Source organism: Filicampus tigris, chromosome 10 (assembly GCF_054856515.1).
Source record: "Filicampus tigris isolate MCC_2025a chromosome 10, RoL_Ftig_1.0, whole genome shotgun sequence".
In the NCBI taxonomy this organism is placed as follows: Eukaryota; Metazoa; Chordata; class Actinopteri; order Syngnathiformes; family Syngnathidae; genus Filicampus; species Filicampus tigris.
In genome coordinates this window covers 10,996,751-11,023,703 of record NC_141226.1, presented here as the reverse complement: position 1 = coordinate 11,023,703, position 26,953 = coordinate 10,996,751, and the positions used below count along the sequence as shown (strand labels likewise).

General features: G+C 41.1%; 1 protein-coding gene across 2 annotated transcripts in view; it reads left to right on the top strand.

The window, feature by feature from the left end:
- LOC147140805 (collagen alpha-1(XI) chain-like) overlaps positions 1 to 26,953 on the top strand; it is a 79,838-nt gene that overhangs the window by 7,695 nt on the left and 45,190 nt on the right. Inside the window, exons 2-8 of one of the 2 annotated variants that reach the window (XM_086042952.1) lie at positions 965 to 1,129; positions 4,152 to 4,365; positions 7,392 to 7,554; positions 18,476 to 18,604; positions 22,048 to 22,137; positions 23,042 to 23,125; positions 25,243 to 25,539. In XM_086042952.1, coding sequence (XP_085899078.1) covers positions 965 to 1,129; positions 4,152 to 4,365; positions 7,392 to 7,554; positions 18,476 to 18,604; positions 22,048 to 22,137; positions 23,042 to 23,125; positions 25,243 to 25,539 — 1,142 coding nt within the window. The remainder of the gene's footprint in view (positions 1 to 964; positions 1,130 to 4,151; positions 4,366 to 7,391; positions 7,555 to 18,475; positions 18,605 to 22,047; positions 22,138 to 23,041; positions 23,126 to 25,242; positions 25,540 to 26,953) is intronic. The other variant, XM_086042954.1, reaches the window with a different exon arrangement.

Genomic DNA, 26,953 nt, shown 5'->3' with positions numbered 1-26,953 from the left:
TGGCCACCCCTGAGATGGCTAAAAACAGGTGGATTCCTCATATTTCACAAAGGCAATATTAATCAGAGTGCTTTGTTCCAACTAGTGGGCCTGCATAGGCCCACTAGTTTTTTTTTGTCCTTGAAAAAAAAAATGTTTGGGTTGACTTCCGCTTTAAATTGTCATACGTCTTCTTGAGAAAATATCCCCACCCCAATTTTTTTTATTTTATTTTAAAATTCTTGCAATATTATGCCACTTTTCTTGAAAACATATTGTTGCTGTCTTGTGAAAAACACATTTGTCCAATTTGAATTTTTTTTTAATTTTCACTTTAATGTGATGTCTGTAACGCGGAAACACCGCTCACGTAAAAAAAAAAAAAAAAAAAAAAAACGAAAAATTTGTATTTTTCACAGGACAGCGACAATACGTAATATTATAATATATTGATCCTTGAAAAAAATAATATATTTTTTTATTGGGCAAAAGCTATTATTTATTGGAAAACCATGGTATATTCAGCCTTTTTTTATTCTGAAAATGCTCTTTATTCGTGTAATATTACAACAGTTTTCTCAATTTACTTTTTGCTTGAAAAAAATTTGCCTGTTTCCATTAAATTTTTTAAAATCAAATGTACGACTAAACATGTTGAATTAACAGCAGTGTATTTATCGATACTTCAGTTGGCATGTATTCTTCCACTGCACGGTGGCTTCCACTTCTTCTGTCTATGTACCTTCTTCTTCCACTTGTTGGACTGTGTCAGTGTCACGATTGGTCATCCTGTTGGCCGCAGTTCATACTATGGTTAGGTGGTGTCATGTCAGTCATTACATGATGCACATTTATTGTTGTCATTACTTGATCTGTGTTCTACCCAATTACATGGGCCAGGGAATGCCTACTTATCAGAATAGCCGTCAATGTTTAAATTTCTATTGAACGGAATTGAATTTGATCTTTTCTTCTGCCATCACAGCCGAGCCAGTGGACGTGCTGAAGGCTTTGGACTTCAAGAGCTCACCAGAAGGCGTCAAGAAAACTCCCGGATTCTGCACAATGCGCCGAGGCTCCAAACCCGATATTGCATACAGAGTGAACAAGAATGCTCAGATCAGCACTCCGACCAGACAACTCTTCCCAGGTAAACGTCCTATTCTTGGGAACCAGCACCTGCATTGCCCAGATATATTCCATCGAGTGCAGATGCAGAAAAATATTAAAAACAATGATGCGGATCGCTTGAATTTAATCTTTTATGTCCTAAGAACGCACAAAAACCCAACGTACTGGAAGTACGTAAAAAAAAAAAAAAAAACAGCCTTCACTTCGACAAGAGATGTCCAAACCTTTTCCATCAGGTGTTGGATCACTTTGATCTGCTTGCAGCGTTTGGTTATACAAATGCTATAAAAGTATGTAATAATTTCCAATGTAGGTCAATATATGCTTCGACTAAACCTGAAGTTTCTATAATTTTTCCATCAGACACCAAATGCAAAAAAATATTGAGATGCCACAGGTCACCTTGATATAATTCCATCTTTTGTTTATCAAAGATTGTAGAAATTCCAATTCCGGGCATGTCCAAAGCTTTTCCATCAGGTGCCGGATGCAGAGGAATTGAAGGGTGGGGTGATTCATTTTGTCCAATCTTTTTTTTTTATGAAACATATATTTAAAAAAACAACAACATATTTTCAGGATTACAAAACGCACCTGATTAAAAGGAACAACAGATAAATTGAGACATTAAAACAAATTTGTGCATACATTGGACTAATTAATAGCCGCAGGTCTCAAGATTATAATGTGGGATATTTGCAAAGGAAGAGATCACGCAGATGGAATTGTAAAAATCTTTTATTTACCTTAAACAATGGTAGATGCTCCCCCTCTCCCCAAACAATGCCGAACGCAGCTTGTTACACTGTGGCGTCCCAGAACCTTTCTCAGTCTCTCTTTTATTGTCACACGTAGCCAATTTACCGACGCAACAGTGCAGTCTTTGGAAACTAGTTTGTTACGCGTTAGGGAGATGCAGGGGATGCACGGACTAGGGGATGTTGCTCACATGGCCGTACTTGCTGGTCGGACTTGGTGTCCTGTCCTCCGTTGCGAGTAATTGTGGGAGTCCAAATAAATAACAGAGAGACAAGTGTCGCACTGCAGAGATGGCTGTATTTATGGCACTCGTTCCCTACTCCCATTAAACCATTAAGCATAACCGCGTTCCAACCACTAGAGCCGGGTGCGCTGTTACGTCTCTCTATCTTTAAAGCCGGCAGTGCGGATACGTCTGTGTCTTTTTTAAATCCAATTCTCCGTCTCTTAGCCAGTTTAATGCATCAGAATACACACGTGACGGTGTCGCGAGACCTTGGAGGTTGTCACAGACTTTTTTCGAGCCGTAGGCTAATGGCGGACGCCGTCGATCGCCGGGAGCTCTGAAATAAGTAACGGCAATGATATATAGACGACGCACTTGTGGACTTTGAAACAGTGGAACCAGTCGAACGTGATATGATATGGTTTGTAGACAATGACGAGATTGACGTCTTTGTAGCAGAATAGAGGATGTTAATTACCACTAGAAAATGTTTTCAATTAAAATAGTGCTTCTCTTGCACTGACAAATTCATAAATAAACCGCGTCACACGTCACATTAAAAGGCGCAAGTTTCAAAGAGTGGGAAAAAAGTAGCGGCTTATAGCCCGGAAAGTATGGTAATCGTTGGTCAAAATACACTCAGAAAAAAATTGCCTTCAACTGGATACCAGAGGTATCTAAACCTTTTCCACCATGTGCAAAATGCAGATAAATTGGAGGATGAGTCAAGTCAACTAACATGGGTGGAACATGGCATCAGAATTCAATAATAATTTGTAGAATTGGCCATAAGAAACAGGGTACAACGAAACATTTGTTCAATTGTATTTCAGTGGAGAACGAAAATGGCCCCTGATTTCTTTCCCAGAAGGTCTAAATGAACATCTTCCACTGTTCACTCGTCAGATAAACAAAGAGCAACACCCGCTTTGTGTTATCCAATCATGTGTGGAAAAGCGGCGACGCACTACTTTTAATTAAGTACAGTGTAAACTGCCAGCATCAATACAGTGTGCCCCCTTCTCAAGTTTAATTGCTGCCAGCCTGCACTTTGCTAAAATTGGCAGACAGTCGAAGACTGGTGCGGTTCTCTTTTTTTTTCTTTTTTTTTATAAGACACAGAAGTCTGCCTTGACACGTTGTGTGTGAGCAGTGGGCAACCTGTAGAGTGTGGACCATGTGAGTAGTCATATGCGGCACCTCACTAAATCAGAAATGAACAATCCACGAAAGTCGCTGCGGTGGACGTAATGAACACTTTCTCCGGCTGCAGCCGTCTGGATGCTTTGGTTTTACATGGCAAGAGAAAGACACTTGGCCAAGGCAGGCGACATGGTTTTAGTCCTTCACACTGAGCTAACTTGACAAATGTAGTCTTTACACTAAGCTAAAGTGTAACTAAGAAGTAGGGAGAAACCCGTGGGAAAAAAAAAAAACTGCCGATGTCTCAAGGGACAATAACGTTAAACCAAACAAAGATACATGGAAAAAATATATTTCTGAATTATTAACACAACAATACGCCATACCCTTCTATCAACTGTTTTTGTTTGAGGCTTCCTGGACTTCGTACTTACTACTCTAAAATGCAATTGGATAGAAAACAATCAATTAGAATTAGCCATATTATCCGACTCCTGATAGGTTAAGAATTGTGGCACGATTCCTGTATCGCAAGCGTGAATCAGCGTATTGTACGCGTAGTAGAGAGAAGAAGCAAGCGTAAAAAACATTCTTGTGCGTGCATGCGGACGGTTTTGTACACGCGAAACACATTTTTGAACGCACAAAACATGCTTTTGTGCGCGGTATTTCACATTACATACACTCTAAACACTTTTGTAGGTGGTATTTCACATTACATACACGCGAAACACATTTTTGTATGCAGTATTTGACATTATGCTGAAGTAATTGTGGCATCAATCCAACGCCATACAGCTCTGGTTCCTATTAAGCAAATCATAATAATATAATTGCATATTGAGCTAGCCATGCTAGCTATTTCTTCCATATTGTCTAATCTAATGAAGCATCCCTCTGTGCCCTTTTCCAGGCGGAGTTTTTCCAGAAGACTTCTCCATCATGTTCACTATCAAGCCCAAATCAGGCTTGCAGTCCTTCCTCCTGTCTCTGTACAACAAGCAGGGCATCCAGCAGCTGGGCGTGGAGGTGGGCCGCTCTCCCATTTTCCTGTACGAGGACCAGCACGGCAAGCCGGCTCCCGAGGAGTACCCCTTGTTTCGCTCCATCAACCTGGCTGATGGCAAGTGAGTGACTCAGTGACCACTTTCTCCAGATGGTCTCTCCACCGTAGATGTGGATGCTAAGCTAAACTGTCATCTTAAGGGGTTTAACTTTATGCTAAATTAAACTGAGCATTTCCTGTCTTCAGTTTACTACCTTTAGTACTTTCTGCATGAAGGACATAAGAACGCAGTTAATTTAATGTGAAGACATTAAGCTAGTGCTCGGTTTATCTTAGCATGAAGGCAGGAAGTGCCAAGATTACTTTGGCATGAATGACATAAGAATAGTGTTTAGCTTTACATGAGTGTAGGAAGTTCATTTACTTAACATGAAGACAATAGTTGTGTCCAACTTCATAGGCTGGGTACTCCATGACCAATCACTGCTCACCTGTTTTCTGAAGCTGAGTCATGATTGGTTGTTACCTGAGCCCTGAGCAACTGCGATTTCATTTTCATTCAACAACAAATTGCAAATAGCCGCCCCCTGCGATGGACAAAAGTGGGTGGATTTTAATGCTTAACTCATATTAATCAGAAAACTTTAAACTAGTGGGGCTGCATAGAACATCCATCCATCCATCCATTATCTGTACCGCTTCTCCTCACAAGGGTCGCGGGGCGTGCTGGAGCCTATCCCAGCTGTCTTTGGGCAGTAGGCGGGGGACACCCTGAACTGGTTGCCAGCCAATCGCAGGGCACACAGAGACAAACAACCGCACTCACAATCACACCTAGGGGCAATTTAGAGTATCCAATCAACTTACCATGCATGTTTTTGGAATGTGGGAGGAAACCGGAGTGCCCGGAGAAAACCCACGCAGGCACGGGGAGAACATGCAAACTCCACACAGGGAGGCCGGAGCCGGGATCGAACCCACAACCTCTGAACTGTGAGGCGGACGTGCTAACCAGTCGACCACCGTGCCGCATAGAACATTTTATTGTAAAGAAAAAACTTTGGGGTTGACTTCCTCTTTAACAAACCAGGCTTACTCAAATGTGCTTTTCGCAGGCAAAAGTGCTATTGTAGTACTGACGACACTTCTGCAGCACATGCAATTTCGCCCCACATGGAAACCGCTTGAGTTTGATGATTTATTCTGTTATTGTTGTTATTATCACTCTTATTCCACAAACACAATATTAATAAATGTACTGTTTTGACTTTGACAGCATATTCTTGCTGAAAACTGTTTTGTGTTTAGTTCTCATTTAAGGTGAGGCAGGAAATGAGTTTAGCTTTGCATTAAGGATATAGGAATACAGCTATACTCAGCACTCCCTTTCTTTATGCTAAGCTAAAATAAACTCAATTTATTAGCTGTGTCCAGATTCATAAGTTGTGTCATTCAAAGGCCAAATTTCTCACACATGATGTAACTTGTGCCGTGACTTAACTGCCGCTAACACTGGCGAGTTGCTGCCTTATTATACAATTTTAATCAATGATAAAATAATTAATTAGATTTTCTTTAGCATATTATATTAGCGATTGAAAATTATTTTGGGATGGTGTTGTGTTGATGTTGGTGGCAACAGTCCAGGGATATGATTTAAATATAGACTGCAGTCAGGCCAGCCTCCAATCAAAAAGTCAAAGCCAAGTTGGCCACACAACGATAGTGCATATCATCCATTACAAGGCAGTGATGTCCATGTATTATTTGTTAAGCTTTTATACTGATACCTCTAGTACTTTTGATATATGCAATTTTATTTAATACAATGACAAAACACTGTGAAAAAAAAATCTTTCTTTCTTCGATGTGTTAGACTGCCATAGCATAAGTGACAACTAGAGTCGAAGAAGACTTACTCAATATCAGATTTTCTTTGCCTTAAGTATCAGTGGCTGCTGTTGGCAGCCTCCACGAGCACTCAATACCTAAAAATAAGGCCGGTATTGTGGTATAAGTGTTAATCCACTGGTTTTTAGCCATCTCTGGGGGTGGCCATTTTGTCTTCTGTCGACTGAAAATGACATCACAACTGCTCACAACGACAAACATGGCTCAGCTTCAGAAAGCAGGTCAGCCCAGCGATGGCTAAAAACGACCACATTTTGCTGCTTAACTTATATTCCACAAATGCAAAATTAATCAGAATGCTGTGTTTCAATTAGCGGGCCTGCTGGGAACTTATTCTGGAAAAAAATATGTTTGGGTTGACTTCCACTTTAAGGCGGAGGTCAAAAATATTATAAATATATTTGGGTTGACTTCCTCTTTAAAATACAGAAACCACCAGAAAAGGAGCTGTGTGGTGCAGATAAACGGAGAGCAAAAAAGAAAAAAAAAAGTTAATTGAGGATGCGGCCAAATGCACAAAACTGACAGATCTCTCTGTCGTGGTGAGAGCAGCCAGGCCAGGCACGACGCGTCCGAGCAGCAGCATGGCCACAGCAAATTAACAAGCACTGTCTGCCTCATAAAATCCAAACTGGGATTTTCCTTTCACCAACTTTTAATCAGAAGGCTTCACTCTTTCTTGTGTGGTTGTTTGAAGCCGATATGATAAACGCCATCGGAGGAGATAACGTTTGAAAACAGGCAACTTTTTTTGTCTGGACTTTTATTTTGAAGGAAGAATTGCACATTTCCTGTTGAATTTAGCTGGGAATTGTCAATGTCTGAAATGTAAGTCTTGGCAACTTGGTAAACAAGGCATCCAACCTTTTATTAGGGTGCATGCATTCATCCAACCATGTGGAATACTGCCCAGTTCCGCCACTGCTGGCAAGACAGAAAATACCTACAAACGACTGCCTGCATTAGCAAGTAGCTGCAATGTTTTAAACATTTTTTTCAGAATAAATAGTAGACTTAAGTAAAAGCATCCGCTGAAGAAGCGATGCACATTTATAATGTAACAGAAAGTTTTGACATCTTGAGTTTTGTTACCCTTAGTTTAAGCTAAACTTTAGGATGCAGGGGAAAACAGCTCAAGTAACCATACCTGTAAACTGTATTGAAGCTCCTGTTTCAGGTGATTTCATACATTTTCAGGGTTGGCATGTGAATAATTTTCTTTGTGTCTATCATTAGGTGGCATCGTGTGGCCATCAGCGTGGAGAAGAAGAAAGTCACCATGATTGTGGACTGTAAGAGAAAGGTGACGAAGACTCTGGCCAGGGGTGAGGAGGCTGCCATTAACACGGAAGGTATCACCGTCTTCGGCACCAGGATTCTGGACGAGCAAGTCTTCGAGGTGAGCCAATCGCCATATTGGAATCCCTGTTTGAACCCCTTGTTTCGTGCGTTCCTGCGGTGGAACATTAACATTGCAGAGGCACTTAACGCGTCAAGGCAACAAGATTGATTTGATTGTAAAGTTGGTCAGGGGAAGATGTTTTTGGCTAAATTACTGTTTTATTCCCATGTATGCTTCTGCGTTAAGATAATCTCAACACTAGCAGCCTTCATGCTACTCATGCCAAGCTAAACTCAACACTCCATCCATAACTGAACATGTCATGCTAATTTCAAGTCAACACTTCTAACCTTTATTCTAAGCTAAACACGAGACTGGATGGAATTTTGCCAGACTTGTTCTAACTTCTTCTTTAGCTACCTGCATACAAAATTCATTTCATGAGCTAAATTCAACACATTTTTAGCCTTCATGCTAACCTATACCCAGCTCTCTTTGCCTTTTATGCTACACTAGAGCCTACACTTCCTCCAAACTCAAGTCAACTCTTTCAGCCTTCACCCTAAGCTAAACACAACTCTTTTAGCCTTCACGGTAAACTGCAGTCAACACGTTTAGCTTTCATGCTAAACTAAACCCATCTCCTTTAGCCTTTATGCTAAGCTAAAGTTGTGACATTTAAATTGCACACTAAGTTAAACACAGATTGTTTAGCCTTCATGCAAGATCTTGCAGATCTTGTAGAATTCACATTAAGCTTAATGCAGCTCTTTTATCCATCAAGCTAATATATACCCAAGTCATTTATTCTTCATGCTAAGATAAACTCAAAACATTTAGCCCTCACACCAAGCTAAGCTAAATATATTTAGCTTTTATGCTCAGCACAAAGCAGATCTTTTAGAAGCTAAACACAACTCTTTTAACCTTCATGCATTGCTAAACACAACTCTTCTTTCTTTCGTGCTAAACTCAACTCAAGCTAATTCCAACTGTTTTAGTCTTCATGTTAAATCTTAAATTAAATTCTTTGAGACGTAATCCTTGGTTAAACTCACATTTTTGAGCATTTACACCAAGCTCAACTCATTTGGATTTCACATCAACTTAAACTCTCGCTAAACTATATTTAGCTGTTTTTGCCTACTTTGTACTCAGTTACACTTTGCAAAGCCAAGCAGGTTGTGACCTGAGTGGAAAATGTGACTTTCACACTCATCGCTTTGATGTGTGATCTCAGAATGCTGGCTGAAACAGCCGTGGTTAGATGTCCTGACCGCGTTGATAAGGAAATATAGCATGGTTATGTGAGGCCATAAAAGCCGTGGTTGCGAATTACTTTTATGAAGGAAAGAACGGCAGACTGGAAACCACACTGAAGATTATAATTAAGGTTGTTATGAGTTGAGGGGAGACGAATGAAAAAAAACACTTTCTCCAAGTCTTAACTATTCTTAATACGCTGGAGATTTGTTTTGTTCTTAAATCACTTCATGCTAAGTTAAATGTAACTAACTATTAGCTGTGATGTTAAGACAGATTCCGCCCTTGAAATGTAGCCATCACATCACCTCTCGCTTGTTCTAAGTATGCGGGGTTCAAGGCTGTTCTCCTCAAGACCTTCGAGCTGTCGTGGTTGGAGCGTATTGGACGGCTTTTTGATATCAGGGGACTGGGGGACAGTAAGCCTTCTGAGCTTATGGAGATGATGCTGAACCTCCTTGGCAATGAGGAACCTAATTTTCTTTTTATGAAACTGTTTCGCCGCCACATTCCATCACATATTCGGACTGCGCTTGCCAAGCCTACGATCACCGAACCCCATGCTCTAGCGGAGGAGGTGGACCATTTCTTCCTCGCTACCCAGTGTTTTGCTCCCGATGTGCTGGCCCAGACACACAGCTACACCCTCCAGACAATGGGGCGCGTGTGAGCAAGGGCCCCACTGCCACTGACAGCCATGACACCAAGGGCAAGTTCTATTTTCATGACCATTTCTGTACTAAGGCAAAGAGGTCCCCCTTGCAGTTTTGACCCTGTGGGAAACACATAAGCCTGCGCCCAATAGCAGCCATGGGCGCATGTGTGAAAAAAACGGCTGTTGTTTGTCAAGGACACCTTTTCCAGCAGGTCACTGATAGTGTAGTGGTACACACGCCTGAGTTGTGTGCGGGCAGCGTGGGATCGATTCCCGCTCAGTGATGGTGTCTGTGTGTAAACTGCGACTGGCTGGAGACCAGTTCGGGGTGTAGTCTGCCTTCGCCCGTTGATGGCTGGGATAGGCTCCAGCACCTCCCCGCGACCCTGTATAGGATAAGCGGTTTGGAAGATGACACATGACCTTTTCCAGCCTAAAATCCGTCTGTGACACCAGTGCTACGCGGAGTGTATTGCCGGCCATGGCTAGCAATTGCCGGCGGGACGCCGTTTAGTGGACACGCGAACTTTGTGCTCAATACCTTGTTTCTGCGACAAGATGACATGATTGTCTCTCCAGCTCGCTCTCTGAGGGTGACAGGTTCGAGCGCCTTCTGAACGAGTGCCCCAGTTTGACTCGGCCCACATTTTCCGCTGCGACATCGAAACATGGGGTTGAGCATTACATTACATCACTGAAGGACCGCATGTCCACGCTAAGGCCAGACGCCTCAATTCCGACAAGCTGACAGTCACCAAGTCTGAGTTTGCAAACTTGGACAGCTCGGACAGCCCATGGCCTCTCCACATCGTGCCTAAGCCGGGTGGTGGGTGGCGGCCGTGTGGTGACTACCATCGCCTTAATGACGCCACCACGCCCGACCACTACACAGCCCCCTACATCCAGGATTTCTCTGTGCACATGGCAGGAAAGCGGGTGTTGTCCAAGGTAGACCATGTGGTTATCACCCGCTCCGAGTGCATCCCTCATGTATCCTCAAAACGGCTGTGGTGACACCATTTTGGTTTGTCTTTTAGTTTGAAAAATGCGGCACTGATGTTTCAGAGGTTGATGGACACAGTGCACAGAGATATGTCCTTTGTTTTTGTATATTCTAGGTGATATACAGTACTCGTTGCCAGCACCTCGGTGGATGAGACCCTTGTACATCTAATGGACCTTGTACGAGACTCTCCGCAGACGGCCTGATTATTAACCCAGGCGAGTCCCTTTTTGGGTTGCCGTCCATCCAATTCCAAGGGCATCTTGTCACCAAGGACGGGGCCGCCCCTCTTCCGGCATGGGTAGAGGCCATTCCCTCGTCCACCCACTGCTCGTTCACTCCAGGATTTTCTTGGGATGGTGACATTATACCACTGTTTCATCCATCGGGCGGCCCACATTGTGCACCCGCTGTATGAGGCCCTTAAAGGCAAATCCCCCAACCAACTCATTGTGTGGGCTGCTACCCATCGCTAACAGCCGCGGTCGCAGTTACGACGGATGCCTCAGATCTGGCAGTTGGTGCGGAGCATGAACAGTGGGTGAATGGAGCCTGGCTGCTACTGGCCTTTTTTAGTTGCCGTCTGTCTCCCTGGGAGCGTAAATATAGCACGTTTGACAGGGAGGTCCTCCCCCTCTTTTTGGCAGTCCAGAATTTCCATTTTTTGCTGGAGGGCCGCCCCTTCACAGCGTTTGTGGACCACAAGCCGCTCACGTGCTCCATGTCCAAGGTGGCAAAGCCATGGTTCGGCCATCAGCAACGTTGTCATTCATATCAGAATACAGCACGCACATCCGGCATGTTAGTGGTAGGTCCAACGTGGTAACGTACTGCCTCTCCAGAGCAGTGATGGGGACTGATTTTGACTATGGGTGAATTCTAATTCCCAATGGAACTAAGGGTCGAGGGATGTGTTGAGGGAACGAGTTGGTTTTGGTGTTGCAACGTCCATTTTGTTATTGGTTTCCTGTTTTTTTTGTTTCCTTTGTCTTTTGTGATACACATCCTGCATCTCCTTTCTGTTGGCACCACAACTTATCTCTCAAACTCACTTTTTTTTAGCCTTTATGCTAAGCTAAATTTGTTTACCCTGCTGTCTGCTGTCTGCTGTCTGCTGCCCTGCTCTCGGCATTTTAAATGAGAAACCGTTGTTAATTGGTTCAGTAAAGGTCAAATAAAAATAAATAAGCCCTGCGATGGGCTGGCGAACAGTTCATGGTGTACCCTACCTCTCGCCCAAAGACAGCTGTCGCCCTTGACCCTGGTGAGGGTTAGTGGTTACAACAATGAATGGATGAATTAAAAAAAAAAAAAAAACTCAACTCGTTTAGCATTTCTACTAAGCTACCCGCAACACATTTGGCCTTCCAGCTAAGTTAGGCAGACTTTGAGGTGTTTTTTATCAGACGCTATTAAGACATTGAAACATATGTTAGGCTGGGTTATAATTGCTTCCTGCTTAATGGCTGATTACTAACGTCCTGTGTTGTTGTATTGTCATTATTGTAGCATATGTTCCCATAATACAGGCCATATGTTTTTTGACTTCAGGTTTTGTTGTGATTGTACTTCAGTCAGTCCCCCTTGACACCTTTGGAACGTAACCAGCTGTACTGAAAAGTTGCATATGTTTATGCTCAGAAAATACAAACGCAGCCATAGAAAATAATGCAAAGTGAATTCATCCATTCCAGCCTTAAATCATTGGGCATTGTAAAACCTTTATTCACTAGTACAGGACTTGATGGTTTAAAAAACATGTCAACATTCCCAACTGTTACATAAGTGTAAAGAGAAGATTGCCATTGTACAGTACAACTCAGTACAACTAAAATCAAGCAATTTATTCTTTAAAAAGCACTCACAGACACATACTACTGTACTGTCACCTTCAAATTCTCATAGGTTGTAAGAATTATTTTGCTCTTCATAATAAGTGAAACTCAGCTTGACTAAATAAACTCATTCAACTTCCATACTAAGCCAAACTCAGCACTTCTTGTCTTCATACTAAACTCTACTCTTTTATCTTTAACTTATAAACTCAGATCTTAAGCTTTTTTTTTTTTTTTTTTTTTTAATCTTCTTTTTTTTTCTTCCATCAAAGTTATGGTAAGCTAAACTTTTAGGCTTCATGCTCAGCTAAACTCAGACCTTCTTGTCTTCACACTAAACTCAAGTCTTTTACACTTTCATGCTAAACTCATATATTACTATACTATATTATACTATTTTACCTCTACACCAGGGGTGTCAAACTCAATTTTTGTGGCAATTTGCAGGCCCACGTCGCTGTCGCTTCAACACACCACGGACACTCAAGTGGATTTTAAATGGTTTCTTTAATGCAATACTGCAACACAGTATAGTGGGAGCAATGATGAAGCATTAAGTCGCATTCAGTCTGATAGTCATCACTCCTCGTAGCTCTGACTCGCGCTAAAAACAAATTATATCTGCTCTTATGAAACAAAATTAAATAAAATCATTATTATAAAAGTGTGATCGTATAGTGTTTTAACCAGAACATTCTATTACAAACAACAACCTTCCTGGGAATACAATTCTGCAATTATTTACGGTAAAAGAGAAAAAGAACATATTCACTTACAGAATGTCCCTGAACGTACCACATGTAGCAGAACGTGACTATATAATCTCAAATGGCGGCAGCACTGAACTGCGGCCCACGCATATACATTCAAATAAATGAAAAACACTAAATTAAAAACAAGATACAGTAAAACTGAAAAGAGATGCACATTACCTGTATGGTGGGAGCAATGATGAAATCGCATTCAGCCTGATAGTCATCTGCGCAACACATGAGCATTTGCCAATCAATTTAACATAGAAAACGTTTCATTCGACAAAACGTCACTTTAACAACAATACGGAAAGCAAGTGTACTCATAACGATTAATGGAACTATTTGAGCGCACCACAGCAGTATAAAAGTATCACATAAAAGTATATTGTGCATTTATTGGGACTATCAAAGAGATGCGACTCACCACTGTGCAGTGTGCACTCCTTGTAGCTCTGACTAACGCTACAGCGGCAGCAGGTGCCACACCATGTGCTATTGCGTCACTTCCGCCATAATTTGATAATGTTTATATTTCAATCCGTTACATATACCGTATGTATATATATATATATATATATATATATATATATATATATATATATATATATAGATAGATAGATATATATATATATATATATATATATATATAGAGAGAGAGAGAGAGAGAGAGAGAGAGAGAGAGAGAGAGAGAGAGAGAGAGAGAGAGAGAGAGAGAGAGAGAGAGAGATGCTTATTTTTCAATGAATTTTAAAGGAGGGAATGGTAACAAATGCTGGTAATATGTCATATGTTGTGTTAACAGTGAAAACAATTTCAATATGTTAACACACATGGTTTGCCTTTGCGGGCCACATAAAATGATGTTGCGGGCCAGATCTAGCCCCGGCCTTGAGTTTGACACCTGTGAATTATTATTATAACCTTTATTTAACCAGATAAAAACCCATTGCGATCAAGATCTCTTTCACAAGGGTGACCTGGCCAAGAGGTCAGCAGCACACGTCATACAACATTTACAAGAGACACATAACACATACAATTTTAAGGTGCAAAAGTATTTTACAATAACAACGTACGAACTGACACAGCAAGTTAAGATTGAAAGCACAAGCACTTTTCAATGGTCTCTTGCTGTTTGGCCCTCAGGATTGAACAAAATGCTTCAAGTGGGATCAGTTCGGTGAGTTTTAGTTCAGTCTTTAGGGCAATCCAAGCTGAAGGGGCAGCAAAGCTGAACGCTCCCTTTCCAAATTCAGTCCTTACACGAGGAACAGATAAAACAAGAGTAGTGCAGGAACGCAAGGCACAGCCGCTATTTGTCTTATGTAGAACAGTGCACAGATAAGAAAGGAGCGAGCCCAAGAGAGCCTTATAAATTAGCTCTAATATTCGTCTGAAGTTTTATTAAGTCTCAAACCCTTTTGACACTCTTGATGATATTTTTTCAATATGCTTTTTCAAGCTTGACGGCAAGTTTGTTGAAAGCTTGGTGGAGCAAGGTGGTGGCACTTCGGTTCGCAAAGTTTGCAGCGCATTTGAAACAAGTTGTTAAAGAAAAAATAAAACAGTGTTGTGTACCTTTCGGTCCCTCAGACACGATGACGTGCCCCATATTGTTTTTATTTCACGATCACCACGCTGTCCATGTGTGGTTGTGACTGTTGTTTTTATTTGATATTTTTTACTTTATTTGGCGGCGTGTCTGCTTGTGTGGCGCCTGCGTGTGACATGAAAATTATGTTCTCGATGCTGAATGGCTGTCTTCGAGAAGGGACGGATCGGGACCACGTGGGTCGGCCGGAAATACTGCCCTGACAGTATAGATGGATAGACAATGCCCAGCTCTGGGTGCAATGCATCGCATACAAACCAATAGTGTCGGAATGGTATATGATTATACTTCTCATCCAACCACGATCGAAAACACTTGATTTACCCTTGTGCGATTTACCCGGATTGGTGTTTTAAACAATGATAAACAGGAATTAACACAAACCAAAATGATCATGAGGCTTTTTTTGTGTGTAAAGAGTACAAAGTACAGATATTTGCGTAAAGTGCTAACCTTAACTCAGCACTTCTAATCTTCATGGTAAAATAAACTAAATACTTTTTGCCTTCATGCTGAAATAATCTCAACTATTTTAATCTTTGCACCAACCTCAGATAGTTTATTTTAGCCTTCACACCAACAATGATGTCTTTTAGCTTTCACGCAAACCTAAACTCAGCTCTTTTACCTTCAGGCTAAACTAAATTGAACACGTCCAGTCTTCATGTCTCAAGTGAGCATACCTTCACGCTTAACTAAACTCTTCCAGCCATGTCAAACTCAACTCAGCACTTTCTTCTTTTACGCTAAGCTAAACTCAACTATTTTAGCCTAGTACTGGGTGGCAGATGCATGAGTCTTGAAAGAGCGAGGAGAAGCTGGAGTAATGATCAGCATGTGCTCACATTCCACAGCTGGCAGACACATATCCTCACCCAGCAGGTTTATCAATTATACAGCCTCTGTGCTCCCACATTTTTATATTTAATACAGATGGTGCTGAGTCAGTTGTGTGTGAGCTCCGCTAATTGTACCATTTGGGGTTGGAGTAGCACAAAGACAAGTTGAGTTTAATATGAAAGAAGGAAATGCTTCGTTTTGCCAAGAACTAAATAAAAACTGTTTAATTTGGTGATTGTGAAGGTGAATAAAGGTGATCGTGAAGGCCAAACGTGTTTAGGTTAGCATGAAAGGTAAAGGAGTTGAGTTTAATAGGAAGACAAGAAGTGTTGTCTTTATAGTGTAGCATGAGTGGTGGAGCGGTAGCACAGTTGACCTTAGCATAAAAGTACAGAACTTGGCTTAGCTTGAATGTACAAGAACCATTAGCAGATGCCTTGCACTGACTACAATTCAGGTGTAGTTTAGCATTACGGTTACACATCGCGAGGTTCCATTGTACATAATGTGATGCTATCCCACCCGTCCCGTTCACATAAAAGCAACATTGCTCTCATCTCAGTAGAATTTTTCAGCCTTAGCCCAATGCTACTAAAAGTCGTGGTTGGGCTGGGAATCTGGAGACTGTTAGGCACACTTCCCTCAGCTAATTGTTGTCCTTGTGCGCTTTTTTATTTTTTTTTTTCAAATTCCATCTGCGTGTGTTGTTCCACTCCCACAGCTCTGCTTGTGTAAGTGCAATAAGACAATAAGAAATAAAGCTAGCGAGTTGCTCATACAGCGGAGGAGTAAGCAGCTGGATGGTGTATCACGTCCTGAGCTGGACACTTGTGGGCCAAGATTGGTGTCAGGGGCAGTCCAGTGATGTCATCAGGGTAAGAGAGAGAGAAAGAGAAAAAAAAGAGAGTCTCCCGGTGTAAAACGAAGTTAAGCGCTGTTGATATTGCAATGCTTTTTCTTTGTTCTAGGTATAATTTTACCATTTATACATGTGTAAAATCAAATGAACCGTCATTTTTGAGACAATGAAACAATAAAACACCACAAGTGTCACATCTTGAAATGACACTCTTTTAGCCTCACTCTTGTTGCATTTAAAAAAATTATTTTGTTTACCTACGAATAACATGTTCATAGTCGCATATGCTTTATGACCAAAACTTTGCTAAGCTTGTTTACGTTACCCCAAAAGCCACTCTATCTGGAGGAAAAATACAGTGCATTGGGGCGGCATGACTCAGTGGTAGAGTGGCCATCTCCTCATTTAGAGGTTGTGGATTCGATCCCCGGCACTTTTGACTATCCTATATAATAGTATCAGTGTTTTTGAGCTAGATGCTCAAGTCCCAGTTGCTCCCATTGCTGCGTCATCAGTTGGTGAATGAGAAGTTACTGCGAAGCGCTTTGAGTCCCTTGTAGGTGGAAAAGTATTATACAAGTGAAAGACCATTTTCACTTTGTTTGGCACTTAGTCATGTAATGAGACACAGCGGTTTTCAGCTGGCTTCCGGAACAATCCATACGAAGGATTTTTTTTTCCATCAACAATTTTGCATGCAGCTAAAATGGCTCATTTTAACTTAAGTTAAAGGCGGAACGGAATGTGTTGTGTGTTGGTTTGCAAGTAGGCTGTAATCATTTGAATTTATCTTAAAGCCAAATGTGTCATCTTTAGCTTAGTATGAATGCACAACGTTAATTTAGGCTAAACATTTGATTGTAACTTAGTTTGTATGATAAATGTGTTGAGAAGAGCATGTTGCGAAGTGTTCATCGTCGTTGAATCTTGTGAGTGTCCCTGTAGCGCCGACATTTCAACGTAAACATCCCACCACGCAGAATCAATAAACTGAGAATGGAGGATGGGGAGCGGATATCAACAAGTTCATGTGCACTAATAATAACAAAGACAAGACAAACAGACAAATAATCACTATGCTGCTTGGCTTGTTGTTGTATCTTAGTGCACACTGCATCCTTCGTGACAACACTGTTTCAAAGTATGACAGAATGTGCAACTTGAGTGTCACACAAGTGTAAAAATAAGCAAACCATTGTTAATAGAACAACTTTAATGCAATATATTATGAACTTACCCTTAACTTTCGTGATAGAAATCCGTATTGTACTGAGCAGCAAGAAAGCAGAAATTTGTGTACCACATTGGCACTACATTCGATGGTTGTCATAACACTACTTAGCCATCAAAGCTAAAGAAAAAGCAAACCTGCGGAGTTAATCCATGCTTACTGAGCAGACATTTTGCAGTTGCCAAATGTTGCCCTTCAAAAGTGTACACAAATATAGTTATAATTTATTTTGACATATTTGTGACTATTAACCTTTTTTGTTGTTATTTTTCTTTTATTTGCTGATTGGCTCACGGGGTCCCACTGCATTTATAGTGAGGCATATTGGCTCAGGTTTAAGTTACCAATATGCTTCCTTGTCTGTTAAAATGATACAAAAATATTTTCAAAGTTTAGATTAAAAAAATAAATAAAATCTCAAATCTATATTTTTACACAACATTTTAGGACATTTATGATGTTATAACTATTTATTCCAACTAGTTTTATTTGCTGATGGGCTGGAAGTGCTCACATTCTTCAACTTGCCTTTGAGTGAGGCGTGTTGGCTGACGGCAGGGTTAGCGGTGCAGATGTAATTTCCTTTTCCAAATGCTCATTAAAACCAGACGTCTTACGATAACTACAGACCTTGGTTATTTATCTGCTGCGCACGGGGATTGGCAGCTTCTCTCATGGCAGATGCTACAATAGGTTGCAGATTCGCCTCAAGCCTTGATTAACGACCTTTTATATCAGGAAGATTACGGCCTATCGTGCTCTACCACATCCTGCTTGTTGTATTTTTACTGTCACCTTTTATGATTGCCATGCTCTGTTAATCAAGATGAAGGCACAGACTGCTTGTATGCAAATACTCGATTTGTGTCTAAAAATAATATTTTGGGCTTTTTAGCTGACATTGTTTGTCTTTGTCATGGTTTAGGGTGACATCCAGCAGCTGCTGATCGTGGCAGACCCCCGGGCTGCCTATGACTACTGTGAACACTACAGCCCCGACTGTGAAACCCCCAAACACCAGGACACTCCCCAAGCCCAGGAACCTGAGGAAGAGGTGAGTAGAAAAGAGAATACATGATGGATGGTTGACTTAATAGTTAATTCACATATTAAATTATGCACATATTATCGTACACTCAAAAAATAAAAATCAGTAACATTCATACAACAGTGCAATAAAAGTTTCTTTCATTATACGTAATGGAAACCTTTTTATTGTTGCATCTATCTTTTGCCTCCAGTTTACGGTATGTTACCAAATATTGTTCTTTTCCCTTCATAACTAGGCAAACATATTCTGAAAATTCTTTATTATAATTATCAATTTATTTGCTGGTTTCCTCTGATTCACATGATACTTAAAGGAATGTGTGCGGACTCCATTTGGCTCAAGTTGGTTACTGGGTCTTCAAACTACTACTACTACTACTTACTTCCTTATAATGAAGCGTGGGGTATCCAACGTGACCAAATATGGTTCCTTGCTCATCAAAGTTTGATGACATTTTTGTGTGTGTTACTTTATTATGAGCCACTGCTGTCAGCTGACATTTTCCGTCAAGTGTTTGACCAAATAACTGATGAGCTCACGCTGGAAAATTTCCCCCTTTTTTTTCCCTGCCGCCAAGCCCGACCTGAGCCCTGCTTGCAGTGGCCCCGTGATTTATATCACTAACGAGTTCAGCAGGCTGTGCTACCCGAAATCCAACTTTTTTCCTTTTCCCCCCATGCAACAAGACTCCCAATACCTGGAAACCTTTTTTTTTTCTTTTTACTCAATGATGGGTTCAAGTGTGGAAGAAGTGGCTGGAAAATGTTGCTTCATCATCATCAAGTTCACTCTGGTGGAAGCTGTCAAGCGGAGAGTGGGGGGGGGGGGGGAGAGACAGTTTGGCTGCACGTATAGTTTATTCACTGTCAACGTTCTAGCTGGAATGTTTCGCACAGTCCCCCTCGTCATCGCTTTTTAGACTTCTTATGGATGTGTATGGAGACCTTTGTTTTTCTTTTAAGGGAAGTGCAATATCAATAGTTCAGCTTCTTGGAAAGGGCAACATCAATAGTTTGGTTTCCTTATAGGAAAGAGCAACATAAATATTTTTTCTTTTGAGGGAAATGGACCATCAAATGTTTGACTTCTTTTTAGAAAAGTGCAACATCTATAGTTTGTGCTCCTTTTAAGAAAGTATATTTTTCTTTTGAGGGCAGCACAATACAAACACTTCCTTTTCTTTTTAAGAAAGTGCAATCACCATAGTTTGTCTTCTTTTTCAAGAAAGTAGAGCATCAATTGTTTGACTTCTTTTTAGGAAAGTCCAACTTCAATTGATTGTTATTGACCATAGACTTAGCAAGAATGTTCCATGGAGTCCCCCTCATTATAGGTTTTAGACGGATTTACTCGGTATGGAAGTGTGTGGAGACCCTTTAGCAAAGTGCATAATCAATTGTTAGTTTCCCTTTTGGGAACATGCAACATCATTTCTATTTATGAAGGTCCACTATGAATAGAATATTTGTTATTCATCGTCAACGTTACAGTCTTTCACGGAGCGCCCCACATTAAATACGTTTGAACAGATTTACTTAGTATGGATGTGCATGGAAACCTCCACCAGGGAGCAACCGCTTGCCTTGACCCTGCCATCGCTGTGCTATTGTCAGCCACATGTGTGCGGCCCAGGATAAAAGGAAAGAGGGAGCGGGAGTGATACGGGAGTGCGTGTCCATATGTGCGCACGAGTGCGCATCCAATTCCAATTTCATCTGAGCCTCGCGGTGAAGCTCCCGGCCAAGCACTTCACCGTCGTAAATCCACGCCCCCGCAACCCCTCAACCCTCCCGCTCTCCCCTCTTGTCTGACTGTCTCGCCTGTCTGGCCAGGCCTCCGCTCCAAGTGTACCCTTCGGACGGATGTTTAGCCAACACTACGGTTTTTATCACTTTTTCACAATCTCAACAGTTGTCCAGGGGACTAATATTAATCTCTGTAATGCATGTCATAAATTGGGGCTGAAAGGACCTCCTTGCTATTGTTAAACTGTCAATAAATGCACACTGGGAAGAAATGGCATTCCTGAAAGGCAATACCATTAATTGTCCAAATGAAATATTCTCAAACAAACACACACAAAAACTATTAAATAGTTTAGTTTCTCTTCTTTTAGGGAAATTGCAACATCAATTGTTTTGTGTTTGCACAAGTGCAACATCAATAGTTTTTCTTCTTTTTAGAAAAGTACAGTATCCATAGTTTGCCTCCTTTCAGGAAAGTGCAACACTATTAGTTTGTCCCCTTTTTTAGGAAAGTACATCAATGGTTTGTCTTAAGAAAGTGCAATAGGCAGTTTAATTTGATCTTGATTTAGCATACCTTTTGATTCCACCTTCCACATTATTAAAAGTGTTTGTTGAATGTGAAACACTTTACTGTAAATCCATTACTTGACCTAATCTGACAGGTCAGCCCCGATTCTCATGATGGCTCCAAAGATCTTATCAGATAAACCTGCCGTGTCATGTGCTCAGACTGATCTCGATTGCTCTGAAGGACGTCCGACCTTAAATCGGGGATGTTAAAAATATTGGCTTGTTTTGGCCCGACTTCGCACCGTGTGTGATGTGCCCCGAGGACAAACGAGCATGCAGCCGGTTCACAGTGACATACAGCCAATCAGAAATCGAGGTGACGAGGCAGCGAGGAAGTGTGGTGGGAATCCAAAATCAAAACAGTCATTGCGCAACAGAGGCCAGCATCTTTTCCTTTTGTGTTGCTTTTTTTCCATTAAAAATAATCCACAAACTAGTGTGAACCAGGCTTAATGCAGTAGTTGTGTGACAGCAACGCTTATCTTTTTTTCAGCATGCCTTAGAGTCTACCTTTGAAGTGTACATTTTTTTCTGAACTGGTGCTTAGACTACCACCAATTCCCACATTTTATGCTAATCAGAGAAACTTGGATCCATTTCCGTTGCGGTTTGTCCTGAGTGGCTCGACAAAGGCTGCAAATAAACAGCAACATTATATCCCTGAAGATAATTATTTTGCACTGCATTCATGTGGGCTATTTTAGAGCTCAGGCCGCACGCTTATTTAGCACTCTAAGTCATTTAGTACCTGCTATTTGCTGCTGTAATTTTGCCTTTTCCCACCATGAGTCAGGACTGCACACACACTTTAATGGGGCCCCATTAATGAATGCCTCTGGCTATCATTGACATTCAGACCTACGTGTACCAACGTTTGACCGCATAATAACTTGTTTGGAAACAAACAAGAGTTGTTATTTTCATCCATATATATATTTTTTCTGTTCGTATGGATGTGATTTATTTGAACATGTTATTTCTAAAATAGCATGGCGAGTATTACTCAGCCTTGCTCTCACTTTCCATGTAAATACTGTACAATATGACATTGTGCTGGTGTATTTACATGACGACATTGATGGATTGACTGCATCCCTTTCCCGTCCATTTCTTCCTCCTCTTTTACAGTATACTAACTATGATTATGGTGAGTTATACGACTACAGCGAAGGAGCGCTCACCACCGAACCTGCCCCAACTGAAGAAGCCAAGACTGAGGTACCGCCGCTACTAATACTGTTTTCATGGCCGACGCTGTCATGAAAAACAAGCATGCCAAGTGTGTGTTCTTTTCCATCTTTTGTCTGTCTATATTTTCCTCTTTGATTTTATGTCCAGTTTGAAATCATTAAGGTTTTATTTGGTTGTTCATTCAGCCAACAGTCAAATATCTATGCAGTAAAATGTGTCATTTTAAAGAATTTCATTGGCAGTCTACGGTCAAGAGAGTGCAGTAAGTAAGCGACAAGAAGAGTTTGTCTTTTTAGGGGACGAAAGATGCAGACAAGTGCAACAATTACACTCTGATGCCGTTTCAAATGAGTGAACAAGTTTGATGTACTGCCAAAAGCCTATCGCTAACCATGATGTCCACTAGAGCCTCAGAGGCTGAGCTGTACTGTACTTGTTTACGGCGTATTCTTCCTGTGGCTAGAGCGTGAGGCAGTTACACTTTCTGTCCCTTACACAATATGTTCTGTGCGGGAACCAATGTAGCCTTACACTACTACCTTTTCGTAGCGATAAACCTAATAAATCACAAATCGATGCTTAAAAATGTGTGGAATTTATTCTTGATGCATTGCGTCTTCAAACAATTGAGCCAAAATAGATTTCACTACTTTTGAAGAAAACTAAGATATCAGATCTTTGAAATTGAGCTACATACTGTACATATGACACAACTCCTCAGTATGGCATGGAAATAGGAGTTCATAACATTCATCATACAGTAGCCCAGAATACATTTGAAAAATGCCATTTGTATGGCTGGCATAATTGCGCAAAACCTGTTCAAATGTTTTTTTAACCTGTTGTAAGGTACCTATAAAAAGGCAGAAGAAGTATTTCAAAAATCTGAAATTAGAGCCTTCAGCCTTCTTTTTTGTGATTCTGATTTCAGACCATCGTAGATGGCGACTACTTCACTGATTACGACTACACCATCGTAGATGGAAGTCAGCCTGAAACTCCCACGGCGGGCCAGGTAATTTTTTATTTGTATTTTTAAAAAAATGTCAAGTCCTATAATTAAGAGTCATTAATACAGTATAATGTGTAAGAATAGGTCTAATCACTAACAGGGGCAAGTCGAGTAATCCGACAATTAGAACGTAGCGTCATTAGATTGTAAACATGATTTAAAACCTACTAGTATATTTCGCAATCATCAGCTGTCTTGATGCTTGCTATAGCACCCACATTCTGAAACATTTGAGACATTTTAACGATCTTTGTTTGGTGGTCAAAACCCTTATTTGGTTAAAATCATCAAGCTGCATATGCTACTGTTTTCCCCACGAAAAAACGAGATCATAAAGGCAGCCACAGCAGGAAATCGTTGTCATTCAGCGAAGCATAACCAATGGAAAACTGGTAGGCAGACAGACAAATCTTCCCTCCCCTTTCTGTGCTTCTGACATATCCACCATTTGGCAGCCTTAATTTGTTCTTAATCGTTGCAAACATAAGCAACAACCTAATGAGGAACATTTGGGGGTTAAATGGGAACAATATGGCCATTTGTTTTCCATGAGCCACGTTGTCTGCTTGATGCATGGTGCGTAAAAATTCAATATGGCAATAATAGTTTGTGCTACTTGTCAGATTGTGGAAAGGCTACTTAATGGGAAGTCAACCCAAAACTTTTCTGGACATGTTCTATGTGCCTCTACTTGTCTAAACACGGCATTCTGATTAATGTATTAGTGTGGAATATGAGTTAAGGAGCAAAATCCACTAGTTTTTATGCACAACCTATCAGGGGGAATCCATATTGTCACTTTCTGTCAACTGAAAATGACATGCCAGTTGCTCAGGGCTGAAGTAACGACCAATCACGGCTCACCTGTTTTCTGAAGCTGAGCCATGATTGGTTGTTACCTGAGTCCTGAGCAACTGTGATGTCCTTTTCAATCATCAGAAAGTGGTAGAATGGCCACCCCCTGAGGTGGACAAAAACATGTGGATTTTACTGCTTAACTCATACTCCTCAAACATAATATTAATCAGAATGCCGTGTTTAGAATAGTGGGGCTACATACAACAAAATACTGTTTGTAAAGCTTTTTTTTTTGTGGTGACTTCCACTTTAACCAATTTCAGTTAGTTACGGCCAAGGAAGAACCGATTCCTTTGGTTTGGGTCTTTAGAACAGTTTCAATTCAACATATTTTGCACTTTGAGTGACAAAGTTTATGGAAGCGTGGTGCGTAAACTTTTATGTGCAGTATGTCGATAACAGACAAGGTACAGACAGAGTATGACTTCCACAAAAATTAGGTGTTATAGGCATGGCTAAAGGAATAACCAATGCCATTGCTGTTAAAGTTTCCATGAAAAAAATGTTTTTCCAAGTGAAGTAATGGCCACAACACTTTACGGAGGAGTGGTGCATAAAATGTTGTGCCTATACAAAAGTGAGTGTACATCCAGAATTATTTCCTCAAAATTCCAGAGGTTGAGCAAAGTTATGTTTCAACATTTTCATGCTTTAACTGATGGCCACAAAAAAATTATGGAGGGGTGACGCAAAAAATGTGATACCTCTTCTAGAAAAGATCCAGATCCAGGAATCACAAATCCACGAAACTCGTGGGCAGTCACGGGACAAAGAAGCCCAAAATTTTTTGTGCTGTTCCAGATGAGGGTGACAGAGGAATGATTCAAATTTTGGACATATAAAGACAATAAGAGAATTTGTTCTGAATTCTCAATTTCTCAGAAATAAAGAAATCATATTGAAAACAAAATTGTAGATGTAAAATTTGTAAAATAAAAAAAAAGAATAAAAAAATGGATGCAAATCCAATTCAGGATTTTTTAACGTTTAGCTAAATCTGTGCACAGCTTGTCTCATGTAAAGTTTTTAAACCATTGCTTCCTAAATTGTGGTCCTTGAGTATGTTGATATTTGCTGGTTATTAGAGTCTTCGTTTTTGATGGAGTCCTAAAAATGGCCACTTCAAAACAAAATGTCACACTTTCTGTGGCATTTCAGACATGGGTTTTTGGGGCTATTTTGTAGGTCTACTCATAAATAAACATGCCAACTATATGTTCATATCTTCTTCTTCCTAACCTCCCCTCCTGGATTCATCTCAGACATATGAAGAGGAAAACGTAGACGATTACATCACCGGCGTGGAGCAGGTTGGGGCGGACCCCACTCCCGCAGTGGAAACCATTGCCCCAGTGGACACCAACAACAACGTGGACGCTGGCACCAATACATACGAATTCAGGGAGTACGACCTGAATGAAGGGGAGGAGACCCAGGAGACACCTTTCGACTATGGCGACTATGGCGACTATGGCACTCCAACCGACACCAAGAAATCCACGGGCGAGGAGGAGTTCGGCCCTGGCGTCCCGGCCGAAACCGACTTCAGGGAGAGCGGCGTAAGTGATGACGATGTGGGGTATGAGGCAGAGGTGGGCATTCCGTCAGACTGACTGCCCCATGACTGTGTCTGTCAATCCATCACTGGCGGACACCTGTTTTTCTGAAGTTTGACAAATGAAAGGACACCTTTTAAAAATGACTGACCGACGAATGACGGAAGTGTGTTTTCATCCGTCAGTGCAATCGTCACTAACCGCGTCCGTCAGTGACTATTCGTCAGCCCGTCACTGGCGGGAGCCCGTTTTCTGACTTTTTTGGGGGGAGACCAACTGACAGACCAACAGACTTCTAACGGACTAACTGACGGGCTAAAATGACAGACTAAAATGACGGACTAACTGATGGACTGACAAACTGAGGATTACAATTCAGTCCATCACTAGAAATGACAGATGATGAACGACGGACCAGAAAAATTTAGTAAAATGCCTACCTCTGGTATTACATGTGGTGATCAGGAATGAGTGTTGGGAACGTAGGGGGTGATTGTTGTTTCGGACGGTGTCAGGTTGTAGCTTGAAAGGTAGACACCTTCGGGGATTTCGCAGATGGTAACCTCTCTGTCACTGCTACATGAACTCTGTAGCTCAGTGACCTGTTCTGTTTCAACAGTGCTCCCTGCTGATGTCACCGGTCATCTGTTTGCTTTCCACCATGGCCAAGTACTGTGCGTTTGAAGCAAAGCTCATAGACATCAGGGTCTTTTAAAATACAATTCCATAAAATCTCTTTGTTTGAAACCTTATCTCTTGCTTGGAACCCTAAGTTGAAATCCTAAGTGTCATGATTTGTGTTTTTATCCAGACTTGTATTTGGTTTTGATTCATGCCTCATGTCTTGTCCTGTTCATTAGGTCTTTTGTTTTCCAATCAGCTCCGTCAACCACTCGTGTTTTGTCCTGGTGCTCCTAGTTGTTCCGTCATTTTGCCTGTATTTAGTTCACTGGGTTATTTCTGTCTTTGTCGGCTCATTGTGTTCGCTGTCGGTTGTCACGTTCCCAAATCAAGTCCTGTCGTGTTGAGTCTTATACCAGTGTGTTTGTTGTTTGATGAATCGATTCCAAACCCTTTTAATACGCCGAACGATACATAAAAAAAAAGATTATTGTTCCCACCCCTATTGGTTTTGTATTTTTGACTCCACGTGCCTTGTTTGCTTGTCTTTTTGTTATTTGAAATTAGAATTCCGAGTTTGAGAGGAATCCTGCCTTGCCGTGACACTAACCCAAGCTTAAAACCACAAACCGTGTCGCAACAGTAACTCTGACTTTGGACCCGACTTTGAAGCCTTAACCCTGACTTGATGCCCTAAACCTAGGTTAAAATAAAACCGCTAGATTGAAATCTTAACCCTTGTTTCCAACCTAACCCTGTCCTAAAACTTTGCATTGAAATCGAAACTCCTGTTTGA